This window comes from Anolis sagrei, chromosome 1, assembly GCF_037176765.1.
Source record: "Anolis sagrei isolate rAnoSag1 chromosome 1, rAnoSag1.mat, whole genome shotgun sequence".
In the NCBI taxonomy this organism is placed as follows: Eukaryota; Metazoa; Chordata; class Lepidosauria; order Squamata; family Dactyloidae; genus Anolis; species Anolis sagrei.
In genome coordinates this window covers 313,964,485-313,987,198 of record NC_090021.1, presented here as the reverse complement: position 1 = coordinate 313,987,198, position 22,714 = coordinate 313,964,485, and the positions used below count along the sequence as shown (strand labels likewise).

The 22,714-nt window shown below is 37.5% G+C and overlaps 1 protein-coding gene across 9 annotated transcripts in view; it reads left to right on the top strand.

Annotated features, from left to right (window-relative positions):
- EML5 (EMAP like 5) overlaps window positions 1-22,714 on the top strand; it is a 103,367-nt gene that overhangs the window by 62,428 nt on the left and 18,225 nt on the right. For 4 of the 9 annotated variants that reach the window (XM_067462953.1, XM_060756954.2, XM_060756945.2 and 1 more), the window contains exons 26-34: window positions 749-950; window positions 2,006-2,132; window positions 5,420-5,434; window positions 14,403-14,481; window positions 14,926-15,055; window positions 15,590-15,688; window positions 19,263-19,283; window positions 21,468-21,641; window positions 21,755-21,963. In XM_067462953.1, the coding sequence (XP_067319054.1) occupies window positions 749-950; window positions 2,006-2,132; window positions 5,420-5,434; window positions 14,403-14,481; window positions 14,926-15,055; window positions 15,590-15,688; window positions 19,263-19,283; window positions 21,468-21,641; window positions 21,755-21,963 (1,056 nt within the window). Of the gene's footprint in view, window positions 1-748; window positions 951-2,005; window positions 2,133-5,419; window positions 5,435-14,389; window positions 14,482-14,925; window positions 15,056-15,589; window positions 15,689-19,262; window positions 19,284-21,467; window positions 21,642-21,754; window positions 21,964-22,714 lie in introns of those variants that run through there. The other 5 variants (XM_060756962.2, XM_060756971.2, XM_060756999.2 and 2 more) reach the window with 5 other exon arrangements.

The window sequence follows — 22,714 nt, the reverse complement described above, 5'->3', positions numbered from 1 at the left end:
TGGTTACAGGTTGTAAAGGCCTGTTATGAATGCTTCACAGTCTTTTACAGAATGCATTCTTCACTTACAGTGTTCATTCCTAATAAAAACTAAAACGTTCACCAGAATATCCATGGTTTGTAGCATGAATGGTGAGCCAGTGTGAGATAGTGGTTGGGTTATTGGTCTAGAATATCGGAAACTACAACTGAAATCCTGCTTCTTGGGCAAGTCACACTCTCTCAACCTAAAAGTAAAGCCAGTGCAAAGCCACTCAGAACAAATTTTCCCAAGAAAGTCCTGTGATGGGTTTGCCTTGGGGTTGTCAAAAATCAGAAATTACTTGAAGGTGCACAACAACAATAATATGGATAATTTGTCATTTGTCCATTTAGGCCCCCAAGTCCATTCTGCTTCTGTGGAAAACTGTTTTTTAGCCTTAAAATTGTTAGTTGTGTCCCAGAAATCATTTCTTTTCTAACACGCAATGAAAAAAATGACATACAAAGGGTCAATCACACATTAGCCATTTGTGTGTCTTTTTTCAGATGATGTAAGGACCTCCTGGGAATCTAGGAAACAAAACTGCCCTAGTTCCTGGGAGTTTCCCACTGACAATATATAATGTATTTTCCAGTGCTGCCTTGATTTCACAAATGGATTTCTCAGAGCCATTAAACAAACCCATATCTCATAAAAATGCACTTTTCTTGGAAACTGGTATTTATTTTGTTTTGAGTAAAACATTTATTCTTTGTGTATTTCATAGGGAAAATATGGGAAGTTTAAGAGGTATGTGGCTCATAGTACACATGTAACAAATGTTCGTTGGGCTCATGATGACAGTTTATTAGTCAGTGTTGGAGGTGGAGACACATCTTTAATGCTGTGGACCCATGAGATGGAGGGCCACCGAGAAAGCAGACAGTGTGACAGTGAAGAATCTGATCTTGATTCTGAAGAAGATGGGGGTAAGTAAACATTTTAAGAGGAACTAAATGTAAAAAGTATTTTCCCACAGTTTTATAAATATTTTAGAGTACAGCTTCCATAGTCTAAATCAGGCATGGGAAAACTTCGGTCCTCCAGGTGTTTTGGACTTCAACTCCCACACTTCCTAACAGCTTACTGGTAGGCTGTTAGGAATTGTGGGAGTTGAAGTCCAAAGCACCTGGAAGGCCGAAGTTTGCCCATGCCTGGTCTAAATCTTTTGTTGGATAACTCCTCCTCACATTGAAATTTAATGCTGAACTGTACCAATTTAGTTTTTAAAAACCTGTTTTTTAGATAATATGTAAACGATCATACTTATGACATGTACTTACATTAGGGCTTTTTAGGAGCCCCCGGTGGTGCAGTGGGTTAAAGCACTGTGCCAGCAGGACTGAAGACCGACAGGTCGCAGGTTCGAATCCGGGGAGAGGCGGATGAGCTCCCTCTATTAGCTCCAGCTCCTCATGCAGGGACATGAGAGAAACTTCCCACAAGGATGATAAAACATCAAAAATCATCCAGGCGTCCCCTGGGCAACGTCCTTGCAGACGGCCAATTCTCTCACAACAGGAGCAGTTGCTCCTGACACGACAAAGAAATAAATAAATAAAATTAGGGCTTTTTGAGGTAGGGTACTTGCATTAGGGCTTTGAAGTAGGCTACTTGCATTAGGGCTTTGACAAGAACTCAGTAACTATTAGAAGTGTGAAAATGGTTTTCATTATTCCTTCTCTACACCTTATGCTCTCTGACAGTCTACTCTGGAGGGTAGGAAATCCTGTGAAACATAGGGAAGAAGTTAGAATCACCTATGGAAAGAAAGTGATTTACCTCAGACTCCTGTGAGAAGGACCTTATGCTGTTCTTCAGTGAACAAAATTATTATTTCAATTTTTAAACGTTTCCACTGAATCCAACTCATTGTCTTGTCTCTACTGTTTTGGAAGAACACTTATATAAATAAAATAACATAAAAATCAGTTCACCTGTGTCTTAGTTCCAATAGTTCTTGTGGTTATAAATGTTTTACTAGGATATGACAGTGATGTCACAAGAGAAAATGAAATTAATTACACCATCAAAGCCTTATCAACCAACATCAGACCTATGTTTGGAATCAAGCCTCATCTGCAGCAAAAAGAACCTTCAATTGATGAAAGGTAACTTCATACTTTGGGGAGGAAATGTGCAATTCAGTAGAACATCATAATATAGTGGGCTAACCAGAAATTATCGCTAGAAGATTGAGTACCAGAGGCCAACTTGTCTAGAACAACTATGAGCATAATGATGGGTAGAATAACTGATCTGAAGGGACAGCCCACACCACTGAAATGGCAGATATTTAAAGTTTAGCTATGCATGGCATGTAGCAAAGGAATTGATAACTGATTTTTATTTTTGAACAATTGCCTTTGATCATACTTCTGTTTAATATTGTATAAACTTGGAATGTGAATAGTTCCACCTCAAGGTAGAGATCCTTTGAATGGCACTCCAGAGGTGTCCAGAGCAATAGGCACTGTCCTCAACTGTGCCCAGAAGGGGGCAATATGATGTGACCAATGTTTCTGAAGAAAGGACACCCTTAAGATCCAGTTCTTTGCCTTGGCCCAGAAACTTCTTTAATTATTATCTCTTATATAACTGCTCCGGCTCTTGCTGTTACTTTCCCAGCATTTTGCCTCTTCTTGCTATTTCTCCTTATTCTCAAAATGAAATTGCTTCTCGCAATGAAATTGCATTTTTAACAACTTTCAAATTTTTTCCCCTGCTTTCTCTTCCATGCTCCTTATTCACCATTCTTTAAAGTATGCAAATTGCTCTATTAGTACCTAAGACTAACTGAAAGAAGTTGGTAGCATAAGCTTTTATAGACTAATTCTGCTTCCTCACATGCATGAATTGCATAGGAATATTTATGCAGGCCAAAATTCCATTGGGTTTTTTTAGCTTTCTCAAATGGTGTTCCTCCAGATGTTTTGGACTTCAGCTCCCACAATTCCTAACAGCTGGCTGAGATTTCTGGGAGAAATCCAAAACACCTGGAGAAGCACGTTTGAAAAACACTGCTCTATAGCCTAAATGAGTCTACTCTATTATCTTCATTATTTTCCCAAAAGGAGCTGAACAGGGGATACAGTCAAACATGTTATATACTGAACTTCTACCCCCAGAATTAAAAAGGTATTATATAGATCTCAAATGCTGGCGCTATGTATCTTTACAAATCACCCCTCTTCTGAGAGATTATAACATACATGAGATGTATACAGGACACTTAAGATGTACAGTATATGAAAATGGCCAAATGTCAATTCATATTTTGTTCACTTTCATGCTGTATCTCTATGCAGATAGACTTCCGAGTCTACTAGCACTTACTGAAATAAACCATGCATCTCCACAATGTATGATTTGGCACAAATACCGAGCCCAAGATAGATTACAGCATACTCTGCCAAGGCAACAGTCATGTCAGTGTTTTCTTTCTCCCACTGAATATGTAGAACCTGAGTCAAACGTAACAAAGCACTACAAATGTGACACTATTGTTTCAATTGAGACAGCCTTTGGCAGGACCCTCACTGTCGCTGATGGGAGTTCAAAGGATGACACAGTACTTCACATGACTGCCTCTTGGAAGGCTAAACACTGCATATCCTCTACCCTTTTACTTGTAAATTTGTTCTTTCTGCTTGGCAATGGAACTGGAGGGCAATCTCTTTTCAGAAACACTGGTCACATGGTCTTGCTTTTTCTGGGTCATATAGAGGACACAGCTTATTATTTTCAAATATCTTCTTCATACCAGCACAGAATAGCATTCACAGCAAGTTCCAATGTTCCATCTTCACATGTAGCAATGAATAGTACATATACTGTCATGTGGTCTCACATGAGAGGTTCTTTTATTGGCAATATGTATACCAAAATGTAGTAAGTCTTCATTGTTCTATGTAAGGATCTCCTGTACACTCTTTTGAGTGAGGTCCTGCACCTCTAATGGCACCACTGGTTGTTATTACCAGTAACATGTACAGAACTATATAGTTTGGGGGTGGCAGCAACCAAATGATACATATCTCAAGAGATAAATCTTACCATAACCAGAGTTGATGAATTAAAATCCAGGGCCCACCTATGCAAACTTTGAGGCATTTTGTTTCTGCACTGTAATATTGTGCGTATACAATAGAAATGGATGGAGGAAACTGACCAAAGTGAGCTGACTTTTAAAGGTATGAGCTCCAACAGAATTGTGAGCACAGAAAGAATTTGGCTTGGAGGAAGATTCCATAGCAAAATGGAAACAGTGCTTAAGACATGCAGTACATGATGGCTAGATCCTATTCAGAAGTACTGAGACTATGGTCTACCCACAAGAAGCTAGAGCACAAATGCAGAATAATGGGGAAGCTGAAAAAAAACAGGCAAATTAATTAGCACAGACACCTAGAAAACAACTAGGGTCAACTAAGGGTTTGAATACTTGTCACTCCCCCTGAAGAAATCTTGCCAAGAAAACCCTTAGGGTTGCCATAAGTTAGAAATGACTTTGAAGTCACATAACTATAAATAATATTTTATATTTTTAGAAGCCTATTTATAAATAGGGTTTTTGTGTCTTTATACTGTAAGTTGCATGAACAGTTCTATTTTTTAAAAGTGTTTAAGTGTGGGCAAATTCTTATCTTTCATTTTGAACTCCATTTTCAATACTCAGATGCTAAATACATAATCTTATAAATATGTATTTTTAAAAATCCATCACCCAAAAGTGGCGATTCTGCCTTTAATTTGAAGTCATTACATTAATTCACAATAAATTTTACGTTAAAAGGTCCTTCAACTTTATACATATCTTTTTGTTACTGTTCTATTATATGGGTGGAGGCCAAAAGGGGGCGCTAGACAGAGAAGGATAGTCCATTTTACGGGAGGGGGGCTTGAAGGAGTTAAACCATTTCCCCCTATTTTCCTGTTATTCCCCCCACTGATACAGCCATCGTCGAAACAACCTTTGTTTACGAAATGGGAAGTTGGGAGGAGGAATTACCAGCGAAAATGGGGGGAATGGTTTTCCTCCATCAACTCCCCCCTGCCTAATAAAATGGACTATCCTTCTCTTTCTAGCTCCCCTTTTGGCTTCTGCTCAGATAATGTAATATCCAGTTAAGAATCTGACATAGATCCTACTCAAAATGAAATATGGAGTTTATGCTTCTTTCATTCATAGTTAAGTAAATATTTCACCTGAAGGTTTTCCACAGAATCCTATTGAATTAGGATATTAAATATCAAAATGTTTCATTGTTAGAATGATTAAAGGTTAAAGGCAAATACCTTATCCATGAAATTAATTTCAATTTTCTTTACCCTAGATTTATTTTATTCAGTGTTCATATTTTAATATTCCTGCTTAATTTTTATGCTTCATGTGAAGGCAAGGGGTTGTAAGGTAAGCACTTTTAAAAATATAAATAATAATTTAAGTACAGATCTTGTTGAAAAAATATAACTTATCTAAATGGTTCTACAAATGAGGCAGGAGTGGGAACCGTATGGCTTGCAGGTTGTATCTTGCTTAGAATGGATACTTCTTGTGTATATCTCTTCTCTCAGAGCTAGAAATGGTCAGCTTTTCTGTAGTGCTTGGAGCAACCAATTTTATTTCTAATCAGGTTTAGAGACAAGTCCAGGGATTCTCCACTCAGTGCTAAGAAAAGCAAATCTTTCACCCTTGTACTGAGGAATTCCCTTCTCTATTCACATAAATGCACAGAGCAGTTGGAACATTCTTGGGATGGCCAAGAAGAGCACTGCACTGCAACTGGGTTTCACCCAATCTGCACTCCAACTAGAGTGGCAGGATCTAAAGTTCTTTTTCAGTGGTGCCATTAAGACCCCAGCCCTTTCCCCAACAGGTTTTTCAATCCTGCCTAACCAACCAGTCCTTCTCTGGCAAACTTAAAAGGAAAGAATGTTAGAAAGGATAAATAACAAGGGGAAAATTAGGAAAGATATACAATGACATGTCTCCTGCTAAGCTGCAACTTGATTTTGAAAACTGGAGCTCAGAAGCTGTGGCTCCAGATTGGAGAAGAACATCGCAGTAGCAATTATATCTCTCCCAAAAAAAAACTGCAACTGTCATTTTGGAAACAGCAGCCATTTTTAAAACTGGAGCTCAGAGGCGATGCCTCCACAGTAGAATAGAACATTGTTATAGTGGATTGCTCCTCCTGCCATCCCAGAATGAACCTTCATGGTAAGTACAATTAGTCATTTGCAGCCATGCAAATACTTAAGCTTTGCTTTGATTGCCATCTTTTCCAAACTGAGCTCTAAATTAGAACCAATAAGCCCCAGGGGAGCAGGGGTGAGTACAAATCTGATGTCAATTTCTTGTTTCTAGGAATGATTATACATGTTCTAAATAGACTGAGAGCTTAAGGTTCAGCATTAAACAGGATGTTTGTCAAGAGGTATAAGCCAAGATATGATACCTCCTTACTTAGTTCTGTACTAAGTACTAACCAGCTTCAGCTAGTTGGGAAACGTCCTTCAGTGTGAATGCAATGGGAAAGGATCTGTTTCTATGACAAAATTAGACAGTAAGGTAAACATATGACACAATCCTTGTTTCCACAACAAGCCACATTTTTCGAAATCCAATTATCACAGGGACAGAAAGTGAGGTGAAATCTGGGGCACAGACAGCAAAGCAAAGGCCACAGGGGTGTTAACCCTTCCCTATGCTATCCAAAGCAGGAGCCCAATATTGGTGGAGAATAGACCTGGAACTTGGACCACATCATCAGAGTTTCATTTGGGTATGCCCATCTGCCAGTGGATGAATGTCACTGGTGGAACAAATCCCCCTTTGATCTCTGTCTACATGTCTCCCAAAGTAGCTTTGTAGAAGTAGAAAGTAGGAAGGGGATGCCCCATAGGGCACATGATGTTTAATAAAAGCAAACCTAAGAAGCCCCTCCCAAGTTTCAATTGTATTTTTAAAAAATCAGCGACAAATTAACTCAATTTCCAGATGAGTGCCTAGTGGTGTCTACAACTGGACATCCTAATAGTCTTTTCTTGCAATTTCCAAAATAATGAGGGGAATTTTGTAGTTAAGCAATATGGAGGTAGTTGTGAGAGAAAAAAATGTGTTTCTAAGTAATTTTAGACCTTGAAACAAGGTATTAGATGGAAATGTTTATTACTTCAGTTATGTAGTACAACATTATTTTTACTCCTTTTTACAATTGTACATGCTTTACAAATATTTCTACATACCCAATAATTAAAGAAAAACAATTACAGCTGTTTGTGTGTTTTGCTTTTTAAAGAGAAATAATGTTGCTTCTGTGTTTTAAACTCTAATAATAGTATCTTTGTTAGAATAAAATAGACTTCTGCTATGGTACTTAATACCTCTATTTTGACATTAGTGTTTTGTTGTATATATATGTTGTATATCTAAAATAATCAAATGAGCATTTGTAATTTTGTACATGCATAGTTAGCCATTCCATCTCTAAAAACATGAAAAGACAGATAATGCTGAGAAGTTGATATGAGTTTTGCTTAGGACTCAGATTCTGCTGATTTCTTTTTTGGGGAGGAGCTGAATTGTAGAGCCCTGGCTTGCAATCGGAAAATCTAGTGCTAGCTGTAACACTCTGGAGACATCTATGTACTTTCTTTTATGCCTTTTTCTCTTCTTAGAAATATGTATTGTGAGAGATGATCCTCAATATATTGGTGGCATTAGAATACATGTTTGAATATATGAAATTCCTGTATTTATCTTCACAATTAGGTATCTGATAGTCTTCTCAGACAATTCTAGCTTCATAGTTGTCAGGATGCAGGAAGTAGCTTTAGGTTCCTCCAGTTATTCAGTGTTGGTTAAATGTAATGAATTTTAATCTTCATAATATTAGGCTACATGTTGGTAAGAACTTCTTGAGTCTCCTTGTGGAGAGAAAAAGCGAGGTATAAATAAATATAACAACAACAATAGTCAATACAACAGAGATACATAGTCTTTTTGGCCATGAGAATTATAATAATCTGTGTATGGATGTGTGCATGGACATACCCACGCAGATACATACGAAATGGTGTGAGGAAAGTCTGCTGAAGAGGGAGAAATAGTTGTGGAAAAGGACTGAAAACTTCCAATAGGAGCATTAAAATGACGTGTATATCAGTGCTTCCAAACAAACATCCCCCCTCTTCCTGGAAATCAAGATGGCTTGCAAATGTTAAAGCATACAGAGATAAAAAGTTACAATTACCAATAAGATTAAAAGCCATATAAAACACAACCTTTAAAAAAAAGATAGACAAAACAACACATTATTAAAGCCCCCCCCCCCCCCCCAGCATTATTATTTTCACCTTCATATGCAAGGAGGCATTAATCCAGCTGCTGTAGAAAGGAATTTCTGAAATCTAAGAGCAGCCACTCGGAAATCCTTGTCTCATAGTCTCACCAGAAATATCAGTGAGGATAGTTCAATAAAGAGAACGGCCTCTCCTGAAAATTTCAAGTCATAAGCAGGCTCATATGAGAAAATATTGTGCTTCAGATAACTTGAACCAAGCCTTGTAAGACTTTATATATCATAACTAGCACTTTGAAACATGCCTGTAAATGGAACACTTATAAAAAGGAAAGTTATGTCTTCCCTGTATCTAGCCCAAATCAGCAATCTTAATACTATTATTCTGAAATTGCTGACATTTCTGAATGGTTTCTAAAAGCAGCCAATGAAAAATGTGTTACAGTTATTCAAGTATAATCAAGAACTGGGTACCATTCTTAGAATGAGCTGAAGTTTCTGAACTCTCTTCAAACCATCCAGAGATTTCATGTATATGGTAAACAGCCTGGGGGAGAGAACCAAAATCTAAGGGTCTGCAGCCAAGAGGTTGAATAGGAATTGCCCAGCACCACCTTCTGGGTTCAACTCTCCAGGATGGAAGGAAGCCACTTTAAAATCATGCCTCCCAGTCCCATCCCAAGAGGGCAGCCTAGAAGGATATGTTTAATGATACCAAAAGCCACTCTGAGGTCCAACAGAACAACAAATATAAATGGGACTAGTGGATGAGTGTTGTGAATACTTTCAAACAATAAATAGGTAAACCCGTACCTATATTCCAATAACTCTGCTTCAAAACAATAACCTGGCAATGTATTTATTTTCATGTTGTGGTCTTGTAAATAATAATTATGGAGACAATCACCCACTTCCTGCTCCAATCATTCCTTCTTCCGCCTTCACATTTATCACACACAAGTAAACATACAGTGGTCATACATGATAATATAATAGAGCCATGTACCCTTATAAAACATGTATTTCAGTTGTGTTGTTTACATTGCCCTTAACAATGTCCAACTTCCCTTCTTTCCCATAAATTCCTTTACTTTTATACATTGCCAAAAGAGATGGGGAAACTCCACAAATCGCTATAATACCTTTTGTGGTGTAAAAGTATTTTAGATTGCTTTTTTTAACTTTTCCAACACATATTTAAATTAATTAGCATTCAACCAGACTGGAATAAGTAATCATTCTCTTTTTCTTATCTGCTGCTGAAAAGAGGTTCCAGGTAATCCCTTTGATAATGTCTGTTCTCATTTCACCATCATCTTCATCACCACACAAAACTGTCTGCTATTTTGGTATCATTAAGAAATGTATCCCTGATCCATCCAACACTCCACACATTTCCATATTATTTTTGTACATGTTTAGAAATGCAAAGGTAAACATTTCAAGTGATTTTCTCTTCTTCTAGCGACTGATAGATTTAAAAACAAATGTTAAAATACTGAACATACATGACATGAACTAGCATATGAAATACAGTCATGTTTTAGGGATCTTGTCAGCTGATATTCTTTTGAAGTTTTTTTTCTTCATTGTTAGTAATTAACTTAACTCCTAATACAGATTATTATTTAGAAGTCTTGAGTTTAGGATAAAAATATTAAAACTGTATCAAAAACCTGTAGGAACTTTCACTTGTCTATATACAGTTACATGCATAGTAATACCTCAACTTTAGTATCAAGTATGAAGAATTTTTTTTAATTAATAGGGCATGCATGTGTAAGCTGTGCTATCAATTAGACCCAATGGACTGAAAGTAAGTGCTTGGCATATAATTAAGCTTCCAAGTAAATAGTTTGCCACTCTGGGCATCCCTAATTAGTATTACTTTTCACCTCTTCCAACTGCTTCTCTCCAGAAGTATGAGTACTGTTCATACTCCAAACTTGTTTCAAAGTATGTTCATATTTGAAAGTATATCTGTCTATAGTGACAATATACTGCAAGAATAATTGAAATTCTAGAATAGTTGTGAACACACATAATTCTACACAGTAAAGGACACTAGTGCAATAAGATTTAGAATCATACTGTGAAAATAACAAAGAAACTCAGTGGGATACTCAAATACGTATTAGTAACTTTTATGTGAATCTCCTTCCCAGCTGCTTTTTCCTTAATAAAAAAAACAAAAAACCTTTATTTGTACCCCGCTACCATCTCCCCAAGGGACTCGGTGCGGCTTACATGAGGCTGAGCCCACAATACAACAATAAAAACAATAGCAACAGTAATACAAACAATAAATAAAACTTATAAACAGAAAATAGCAATAAACATTAACAATAACACAACAACGTTTAAAAACCTATGGCAGGGCCAAATGTACTAATTAAAAATTTAAAAAATAATGCTGGGCGTGACCAGGTGACTTATAAACAGGATAGAAATTTTGGAGAGGGATAGAACGTGCAGACAATCCTAGATCACTAATAAAGTGCGTTTAGGGACATATTGCTGGGAGTTTCCTTATTCTGGGAAGGCACACTGGAATAACCCCATTTTCAGGCTCCTAAAGACTGCCAGCGTTGGGGCATGCCTGATATTCCTTCCTTCCTATTTGTAGTTTGCAGCTGCTGCTCTTAAAAATCTGAATGTAAATAGATTAAAAGAACAACAACTGTCTTTCTGGTTTAAAATGTTCAAAACAGCAAATATCAATTTGATACTACAAAGACAAGTCAGCATTTAGTAGTAATAATAGCTAGAAATGTATCTACATTATGAAAAAATTGGAATGAGTAAGAGAAATGAGCAAAATTGGAATGAGCAAAAATGATGGTTAAATTATTTCATCTTTCTTTTTCTTTACATGTATATAATCTATAATAATAAAATTGTGAGTAGATCCTAGCACTCACCTTGGATTGTTTAGTTTTAAAGTCACACAAATGCTTTTAAATCAATTTACATATATCTGCCATCTACAGTACCATCTTCAGTACATTACTCTTATCATTGCATAGCTGCTCTTCAGCAAAATAACTACTAAGCTAAGTTAAACCGCTGAGCTTCTAAACTTGCTGAATGAAAGGTCACAGGTTCAAATCTGTGGAGCGGCTTGAGCTACCGCAATTAGCTCCAGCTTCTGCCAACCTAGCAGTTCGAAAACATGCAAATGTGAGTAGATCAATAGATACCACTCTGCCCAGAAGGTAACAGCACTCCATACAGTCATGCCAGCCACATGACCTTGGAGGTGTCTATAGACAACACCAGCTCTTCAGCTTAGAAATAGAGATGAGCACCAACCCCCAGAGAACTTTACATAATGGTAAAGTTTTCCCCTGGCATTAAGGTTAGTCATGTCCGACTCAGGGGGGTGGTAATCTCCATTTCTAAGCCAAAGAACCAGCATTGTCCATAGACACCTCCTAGGTCATGTGGCCAGCATGATTGCATGATGCAGCGTTACCTTCTCACAGAAGCGGTACCTGTTAATCTACTCTTACTTGCATGTTTTCGAACTGCTAGGTTGGCAGAAGCTGAGCCTAACAGCGGGAGCCCACCCCACTCCCCGGATTTGAACCACGAATCTTTCGGTCAGCAAGTTTAGCAGCTCAGTAGATTAACTCCCTTCTTTAAAAATAATTCATGAAAGAGCACTCCCCTCCCCATTGTTAAGCCTTGGAATCTCAGGATATTTATATGGAATTATATGGGTAATCTTTTAGGCTATTTAATATACACATTCATAAATATACAAACATATACAGTCCCCCTAGTCAGAAACACAGACAGGTCAATTACTAGGAGTGTGTTTTCATTTCATAAGATTACATTGCATGCAAAGTACCTTACATCTATTTCATTACATCACATGGCCATTAGATGTTACACTTTCATGAGGACTAAATCTTTACCTTTCTATATCTCTGTAACAAGCTTTATAGTATTTTAATTCACAAAGGAGCATTACCCTTCTTAAACAATATAATTCAGCCATATCACCATCACCACATTCTTTCATACTTCTTTCATACTTTCGATTGAGTCTGTTAAGAATTAGGCAGACATTTCATAAAGGCTTTCACATGTACAGAATTCTGTCCCTTGTATCACATCCATAACCATTTATCCATCAATGAATGCAGTCTCATCTGTAGTAGTATTCAAAAAAGTAGCTATGTAAGTCTCTTGCAGCATGAAAAAGGGGAAGTGAGAGGGGGAAATAAATGCAGTAAACCCGTAAGAGTGCCTGGTTTTACTTTTACATGAGCTTTTATGGATATGAACTCATTTCTTTTGGATGCAGTTCAGAGTGATTCTGTACTATATTCCACTCTTTTTGTATCAGAAGAAGTAGGTTTCTATCCTCGAAAGCTTATGCAGAAATAAAAAACAGTTCGTTTTAAAGGGGCTGCTACATGCTCTTTATTCTCCTCCCTCAACTTCCATGTTTGTAGGCTCTGGACATCTCCATATAGATATTCAAGAGTTAATAGCCAGCCGTTCCACTGCGTTTTAGGAATTTTATAATTTTCAATTTTTTATAATTTTATTCAGGAGATTTTTATGCGCTTTTGATTATACTTGTTGTTGTTCATTCGTTCAGTCGTCTCCGACTCTTCGTGACCTCATGGACCAGCCCACGCCAGAGCTCCCTGTTGGCCGTCACCATCCCCAGCTCCTTCAAGGTCAGTCCAGTCACTTCAAGGGTGCCATCCATCCATCTTGCCCTTGGTCGGCCCCTATTCCTTTTTCCTTCTACTTTCCCCAGCATAATTGACTTCTCTAGGCTTTCCTGTCTCCTCATGATGTGGCCAAAGTACTTCAGCTTTATCTGTAGTATCCTTCCCTCCAATGAGCAGTCGGGCTTTATTTCCTGTTGATTATACTTATGCCATTGTATTTATACATGTATTGTTGTCTGCATGTAGCACTTGGAGTGCTTATGTGAGCCGCCCTGGGTCCCTTTGGGGAGATGGTGGCGGGGTACAAATAAAGGTGATGGTGATGGTGATGATATAGCACAAAGCATTTAAATGAATGCTTTCTTTGTCCTGCGAATAGACCTGAAGGGGAGAGAAGTTCTGTTTCTCATCTATAATATAGTAATGGCCAACACTGCATGTCAGTATAAGTTACAGTTGCTCACCACACAATTTTATTTGGCAAATGAATAAGATGGTATTTTTTATGCTCCTACAACATTGTTCTTCTTTGTCCCCTGATATATTCATCCCCCCCCCCCCCCCCCCCAGTGTCATGTTATCGCAGATGATTAATGGAGTTCAGGGAAGCTTCCATAATCTCTGTTCCATCACCATAAACTTAGTGACAGCATGCAGAGTCCTCACATTCATTATTATCAAATGCTACAGTCACATACATTACTGTTGGTCTCAGCCTCATTAACATATTCCAGCCTCATACATTACCATTGGTCAGACATCATTTTGTGCCATAGTAGGAACTGATGTTTGCCATCTAGAATTTTCATAGCCTGTGATTGTCAAAATATCTTCATTTTTTGGTTCTATCTTTAATGTGGTGGGAAATATCTTAATATATATCAAATTAAAAAGTATGCACCAATAGTCTCTGTGTTATAAGAAACAATAACTGTTTTCAGAAGGGACTGCTTAATTCTTGAGTTTTCAGTGTCTCTGCGTCAGAGAACTAGTGAGTAAATTCCTGATAGAATAACAAAATTAGGTAAAAATAAAGAAAAGAATTGAAGAGGGCATTATGAGAAGTAGAAAAAAACTCTCTTTGCCTAATAAATAAATAAATAAATAAATAAAATTTGCCAGGAAATGTTAAATTTCTGATGGTGCTAGAATACTAAGAGGCAAGAGATTTTTTTTAAAAAAAATGCTGTGATTACTTAGTTGATTTATATCTGGGACTGAATTAATATTTCCATTATAAAATAGAGTTAAGCCACCTTTAATTTGTAAAATGGTACTAACAGTTAACAGTTTCTCTTTCCAGATGACAGTTCAGATGATGTTGTTTTAGTACTGAATGGGTGACGGACAACCTTTTCTTATTCACAGTTCTTTGTTTCAGACCACCAGTTAGTAGGGCATTGCCTCAGCCTGAAAAACTTCAGACAAATAACATTGGGAAGAAAAAGAGACCCATAGAGGTAAATAAAACTGTAATTCTTATTATGATCACTTTAGCAAAACATATGGGGTTACAACGTATATCTCATCAAATAGGTTTTTTAACCTATGTCTTAGACTCGTTTTGGACAAACAGGGGGAATATTGGATAAAGACAGAAGTCTTATTTATTTTGTATCTTTTTAAAAGGATCTTCCAAAAGCCCAGATAGATTGGAAGAATGAACAGGCATTTTCTATCCAAAGCTGAGTGTGGGCTTTTCTACTATTAGAATGGTTAGAAACGTGATCTTTATTTTCCCTAATATAAAAGTGGTGACATAAGTTATAGGACTCTTCTTAGTGTTTTAGGACATTATTTTTTTAAAATTGAGTTCATTTCATAGTTTAAAGATAAATCAGTAAAGTAGCCTCTATTCACAAGGAAGCTTTAAGACTATGGTGATTATAAAACTATTTTCATAGGATCTAGTGCTGGAGCTGGTGTTTGGATATCGAGGTAAAGATTGCAGGAACAATGTGCACTACTTGAATGATGGTGCTGACATAATTTATCACACTGCATCCGTTGGGATTCTGTATAATGTGGCAACAGGTAGGAAACATCAATAAATGTTAAATATGCTGTTCATTGTAGTTTATTGTGATCAAAAATATGCATTTTCTTCTCTTGCACTAATAGGATTTTAAATTTTTCTGCTCCCCACTATACATGTTGTAAAAGGTAAAGGTTTCCCCTTGACATTAAGCAGCTCTAAGTCTCCTTTGGGACCCCTTTTTAAATAAATAAATCCAGTTGTTTCCAACTCTGGAAGGTGGTGCTCATCTCCATTTCTAAGTCAAAGAGCTAATGTTGGCCGTAGACACCTCCTAGGTCATGTGGCTGGCATGACTGCATGGAGCGCCATTACCTTCCTGGCGGAGGTCTACACACATTCGCGTGTTTTTGAACTGCTAGGTTGGCAGAATTTGGGCCTAACAACAGGAGCTCACCCCACTCCCTGGATTCAAACCACCAACCTTTCAGTCAGCAAATTCAGTAGCTCAGTGGTTTAACTCACTGCGCCACGATGTAGTATACATGTACATGTAGTATAATTTAAGTAATACGTTGCATTCTCTTCTCTAGGTTCTCAGTCTTTTTACCAGGAACATAATGATGACATTTTGTGCCTCACTATCAATCAGCATCCCAAGTTTATCAACATTGTGGCAACTGGCCAAGTAGGTATGTTTGTACTTTTCAAAAGAGAAATTAATATATAAGCATGGACTATTAGTCATGTGAATTCATAGGTAGAAGAAAGCTTATGCTGCTTCTGTTTGTATGAATGTTACTCAGTTACCTGTGCCAAGTATTTTAATTGTATCAATTAAAATTATTTTAAAATGCATTAATGCTTTCAGAATGCTATTATTTCCATTGTAACATTTATCAAAATAATGTTTTCAAATTATTAAGCCCCATGTTATTCATGACCATGGTTTTTTTTAATTTCATACTTGCTGGAAGGTGCACTGTCATCTCCAACATGTATAGAACTAGTTTAAGTGGTAAAATATTTTTTACTATGAAATGAGTGAAATTCATATATGAGTTGAAGGGAAGATCTATTTAAAAGGAGGTCTGTGTACCCTGCAAATAGATAAGCCACATGCTCCCTCTTAAAAGGCTGAAAAAACAATTGAAATGTTTGCATGAGCTTTTATGGATTTCAAACCACGTATTAAAATGCACTGGTGGGATAGACTCTTAAAGCTGAGATTACTCAATCACATCAGTGTGATGTTACCTGCTCAGTCAGATCAGGGTGGGAGACTATTGAACAGCAAGATGGGCAGTATACCAACGGAACACCTATTTTGTCCCAGCTACTCACATTCAGATAAATACACTTACAAAAAGATTTCTTATTAAAAGGAGACTAGCTTTTGGATAAGTAGAATGTGTTGCTTTGATTCCTCAAGTTTATCAGGCCAGCTGGTTGATAGACTTGTATCATCTCACGCAACGCTCAATTTTATAGCACTTCATGATTTACATCTTTCATACCTTTTTACACTCATATCCTGATTAAAGTATTCTTCAACGAATTCTCCCTCTATGGGATAAATTCAAGAATATTTTGCCATACGTCAATGGCAGCTTTGGAGTAAAATTGAAGTAACAGCATGATTCTATTGTCATTTATTTACCTAGGAGGAAATCATTTAGTAAGTAAGTAAGTAATTTATTTTTATACCCTGCTACCATCTCCCCACAGGGACTCGGGGCGGCTTACAAGGGGACAAGCCCAAAAATCACAGATAAAATAAAACACATTAAAATCAAATAATATAATAATAAAACACAACTGTAAACAACATCATAAAAACAATGTGGCTTAAGTAAAAGTCATACCTGGGATCAGGCTCAATGAGTGCAATAATTCCTTAAAAGAGGCAATGGAAAGTGCAGAGATCAAATGTACAGGGACTTGGGATCAAATGTACAGGGGCATAACCTAAACAAATGATGGGGAACAGTAGGAGGGCCGGAGTAAAGTGCAGGCTTTAGAATAGGTCAAGATAATGCTCTAGTGAAACTCCCTAATTGAAGGCACAATGGCCCCAAAAGCCCTAAAGAGGAGCTGAGCTTTTTAAAAAGACATGTTCCAAATCCAAACATTTCACATTTTGCTGTACAGTTACAAATCAAAACTCAAAATCCAAGAATTTAATCAGAATTCCTTATTGGGAGCTGATTTTGAAACTGGAACGTGACGGATTATCAAAAACAAATATAGCAAATCTATGTTTGTTTTAAATGTCCTTGATTCTGAAACCAGTCTGACATGTAAAAACTCCAACCCACACCGAGTTCCCGGTATTATCTAATTTAATTAAACAAAGCAACAATCTTCATATCAATGTATGAATGTTTACACTATGTAATTAAGTTTCCATTGAATGTAAGAACGTATCTAGAATTCAGGATCTGAGCTACAAACATGCATAATGACCGAGATCCTGCATTGCATGTACAGTGTACAATTTTTTTCTGTTATGTGTTATTAAATAAGAAAATGCACTTTATGAATAACAAATAATGTATAAAATGTTAGAGAGAGGCAGTGCTTGGTTCCATCCAGCCACTGTGACAAGGAAGCACATTTGAGGCAACAAAATGTGTTGGCCAATGTACAGCAAGACAAACAGCATCGTTTTCTTCACACTGTAATTCCAGCTTGCCTCCCTCCCTCCCTTGCTCTCTCCCTCTCTCCCTTCTTGAAGCAAAACACACAGTACATGCTGTTTAAGCTGCAGTTCTGCTGCATCAGGGTGTATTGCAATCTATGGAGTGGAATCTCTAGATTTGACTCCTCCCAGAATGTTCAGGGGAAGCAATTACATGGAGCTGGAGTTTTTGCCAGCTGCTTTCACTAGAAATCCAGTCCAGGTGTTGTTTTTCTCTGCCTTGCTGTTAGAACTGATTTAGGGGTCAAAGAGGCCTCTTTTGCTCTGTTCGTAGGTCAAAACAGCATTTAGATGTCAAAATGTCACTCTGGCCCAAGTGAGGATTTGTAAGTTAAAACATTCTTATGTAGGAACATTATTATGTAGAGGTTCTATTGTACAGTGCTTGTGGCTCTGCACTGTCATGTTATGGCAGTTGTTAACTTGTGTGTCAGGGGTAAGCTATGAGCATTCACTGACCCAGTCAGGAAGGGACCCTGTTAGGAAGGCAACTCGGAAGACCAGCTGCAAAGACAAGAGAAATTAGGGTCCTCTCCCAGGTGAAGAAAGATGCCTTTGTTTCATTTCATCTCATGACAAAGACTGCCTACTTTTTGATGCCCAGGTTACATTCCCTCCTCTTTATGCACCTGCATCAGTAAATAGAGTCTAGAGCACAGGTGTCAAACTCAAGGCCCCGCCATGATGGTTTATGTGTCCCTCCAGATGCTGGATCACAACTCCGGTATTCCTCATCATTAGTCATATGGCTAGAGCTGATGTGAGTTGTGATACAGGAACATCTGGATGGCTTCAGATTGTTACGTTTAGTCAGGACAGTGGGGTTTCAGTTACAAGGCTTGGGTATATGATATCTGACTTTAAAATGTCCTTTGACCTTTCCCCAATTTCAGAGCCACAAGTGCTGTTGGGTTGCAATTCCAATTATCCCCAGTCTGCATGGCAGACAATAAAAAATGATGGGAGTTGTCATTCAAAAACATCTGGGGACCCAAACTGGGTAAAAACATAAGAGCACTGACCAAGGATTCTCTGTCCTTGAATTCAGCGACCCTTTGAAGGACACAAGTCTGATGTTGCCCTCAATGAAAATGAGTTTGACACCCTGGTCTAGAGGAAGAGGTAGTGCACCTCCATGTCCAAGGCTCCATCATACAATGTCAAACCGTGGTCTGCCATTGTATATGTACTGGCTCATCATAGCTGATCGATATTGATTGTCTTCTTGCATATCCGGGGTATTCCCAGTTGTGAAAATAGGAAGACAATTATGGAGGTAATTTGGTTTTGCATACAGTTGAGAATTCCATGGAACTCAAGTGTGTGCAACCTTCAACTCATGACACATTCAGGAAGATCCATCATTGTGTTTACTCTTATAGTCCATTCCTGGGAGCAAATGCTACTGTCAACATTGGGACAGTTTGTTTAAGTTTAGATCTACTTATCAAAGAATCAATACTTTAAAAATTCTCAAATCAAAATTTGTACTTAATACCACATATATTTTAGTTTCTTTCCTTCATTCTGGTTGTAATTGTTTTTCTGCTGCTTTTCCATTACAGGAGACTCAGCAGATATGTCAGGTAAGGGAAATAAAATTTTAACATTATGAGGTATAACTAGGCTTTTTTTGTAGTTATGAAAAGTGTTTTGGATAGGTTAATTGAATATATTTCAATATTTTAAAACACCATGACATTAGTTGTTTAGCACCAAATACAACATCCAGCAAATTATAAATATACAAGACTTCACTGAGATGAAATCAAAACTCATTTTAATACATTTTATTTTATTGTACTCTTTTCTGGTTTGATAAGTGGATTCTGACACATTTAAATTGCATACCTGTAGTTGCATTCAATTTCTGGAAAGCTGCTGGGGCTGATAATTATTTCTTTTCTAAATTAGTATTATTTTCAGTGTAGCTATTCACTGAAGAGGCCTTGGTGACTGAGTTGATCCAATCATTTTCCATACTGCCATCATATCATGTTACCTGTCATCCAAAATAATTATCAGTAGGAAAAAATCATTCTGTGCAATATCATTTTGTTTGCTTTAAAACATTGTTTTAGCAACACATAGTTTTCTAGGAGCTTTCTTGCATTTCTGTTACCATCTTCTTGCATGAATGAGTAATCATCTTTTATATCAGACAGTGGCAACGCATATGCTTGCTTACATAGAGCAGTTGTTATTTCTTCTAAGCCCTTATTTATGCGATTTCTTGTGCTTGTCATGTCTTATTTTACTTTTCAAGTGTTCCAGCACATAATTCAAGATAGATAGTGCTTGTCTCCTGCGCAAATAGTTAGGGCAGAAGGCCAACTTTTTGGACTCTGCAATGCATGATAGTCTTAAGCATCATTTCTTCAGTCCGGTACAATGTTCTAAGCATTTAAAACAGTGGTTCCTAACCTTTTTTTGACTAGGGACCACTTGACCTGGGACCACTTTGACCAGGGACCGCTCTCCAACATTAGTACCAAAAGGGTTACGAATCGGTTTTTGGTAAACTATAGATTTGATTTCGCTATTTGGGGTGCCAATTCAGAAAATTGCATTGGATAGACCACATCAGCTCTAGTTTTTGATACACAACATATGCCATCCAATAGTCGCCATCTGCTTGCCCACAGAAAACCATATTTAATAAGCCTCGGCATTATAAGAGAGCTTTGCAAGACCAGTCACTCTTGTTGCAACAGTGTAGTAACAGCGAGGTCGTGGACCATATATTCCTGCAGGCTACTGATGGTCCACAGGCCACAGGTCGGGAACCACTGATTTAAAATGATGCACACTCTATATATATCATGCTCTTCTGATATTAGAAGCAACTGGAAAATATATGGAGCCTCTAATAGCAAACTAGTCAAGCTGTGTAAGAGTTGGAGTGTATTAATAAGTTTCATTTAGCATAAATTGTCATAGTTGATACCCTACGTCAGTAGTTCTCAACCTGAGGTCCCCAGATGTTTTTGGCCTACAACTCCCAGAAATCCCAGCCAGTTTACCAGCTGTTAGGATTTCTGGGAGTTGAAGGCCAAAAACATCTGGGGATGCCAGGTTGAGAACCACTGGCCTACGTCATCAAAATGCATAAAATGGGCTGCATGCCCTGAAGACTTATGCCAAATAAAACCTGTTAGTCTTTAGTGTGCCACTAAACGCATTTTTGTTTTTGCTGCAATGCATGAACACAAGTACCACACCGCCAAAATTTAGCTTGTATTGTCAATGACCAATACTACCAAAAATCCCTGGTTCATATTAAACAACCTGTTTGTTTATATTGGTCCCTGTCTAAAAACTGGTAAAAAGTTTCATGAAAGTTAGAATCTATTGAACTTGTTTAATTTCTTGCAAACATGTCCCTTAATTAAATTTCTCCTCCTACATACTATGTCACATGATCATTTTACAAATGTTTGGATGCATATATGTGTAGCTATGCAAGTAAAATGTTATAAATAAATATAAATACAGTTATTCATAATTTAGCATTTGTGGTTTTAGAGTAGAGGAAAACTTACCGGGCCTAGAAAATGTAGGCTGTGCTGGTTGGTGTGGCTTTTCTGGAATATGATCATACTTTTATATTAAATAATGCCCTCTTTTACCATTTTACCTTTAGATAGCAATATCAAAACAAAGTTTTTTATCTACTTAAAAACCCTAAAATTATCCTGATGGCTCGAGCGTAAAAATTCTGTATGTTTTTTATTAGCAGATAATGTTTTGAATTTCTTATATTTATTCAGCCACAGCACCTTGTATTCATGTGTGGGATGCAATGAACAAACAAACACTGTCTGTGTTGAGATGTTACCATTCAAAAGGAGTCTGTTCAGTTGGGTTTAGTGCCACTGGCAAGCTCCTTCTATCAGTGGGGCTGGATCCTGAACATACCATTACCATTTGGAAATGGCAAGAAGGTAGGAACAAAAAGCAAACAAAAAAAAAACATTCTCTTAAAACAATTTGTTTTTATTAGTTACTGATGCAGTTATTCTTTTGTGACTTTAAATTAATTAATTCCTCCTACTAGGTGCCAAAATTGCCAGCAGAGCCGGTCACAATCAGCGTATTTTTGTCGCAGAATTCAGGCCTGATTCCGATACGCAATTTGTTTCAGTGGGAGTAAAACACGTGAGATTTTGGACTCTTGCTGGGAGAGCTCTTCTCAGTAAAAAAGGACAGACAAGTTCAATAGAAGATGCACGAATGCAAACCATGTTGTCGGTAGCATTTGGAGCGGTATGTAGTTGAACAGATTTTAAAATGTTTAGCTGTAGGAAAATAACTGTTTCTACCCTGTGTGTTTTAAATCTATCCTTTCTACCTTAGGCAGTAATCTTTTGGTATTAAGGGGCCCTAAGATGGAATGATTCTTCCTCTCCAGTTGTGGAGAGCAAGATACACCCTCAAAAGCTCCCTGTTTACTGATGCAGGAATCTCCACTCCTTGCTGGCCATCTGCTGGTGCTCTAACTGTAAAAAGGGTGTGTGCAGAACTTTTCCCTTCACCTGCCTATAGAATGGGGATTGAGTGGGTAGTGTTTTTGCTCTGTATCTTTAATCCCCCCCCCTTTTTTTTAGAAACCATTGATTTAAATTACCAGCCAATGTCATTTTTTTTAATGTTTTATGTTTGGAAGCTGCCCTGAGTCCCTTTCGGGAGAGAGGGTGGGTTAAAATTATTATTATTATTATTATTATTATTATTATTATTATTATTATTATTATTATTTTATTGATGCAAAAGCACAGTATGTCACAGCAAATGAGATCTATATGCTGGATTTCGTATTAAAAAATCACAAGTTAAACACTTCCCAAGCATCTAGGACTGTGTGATGTATTTTCGAATGATGCACGCAGATCCAAGTAAGGTGGCCTTTTGCAGTTGACAGATCATGATTTTGTCAGTGTTTATTGTTTCCAAATGCCGGCTGAGATCTTTTGGCCCGGCACCCAGTGTGCCAATGACCACTGGGACCAGGTGTACT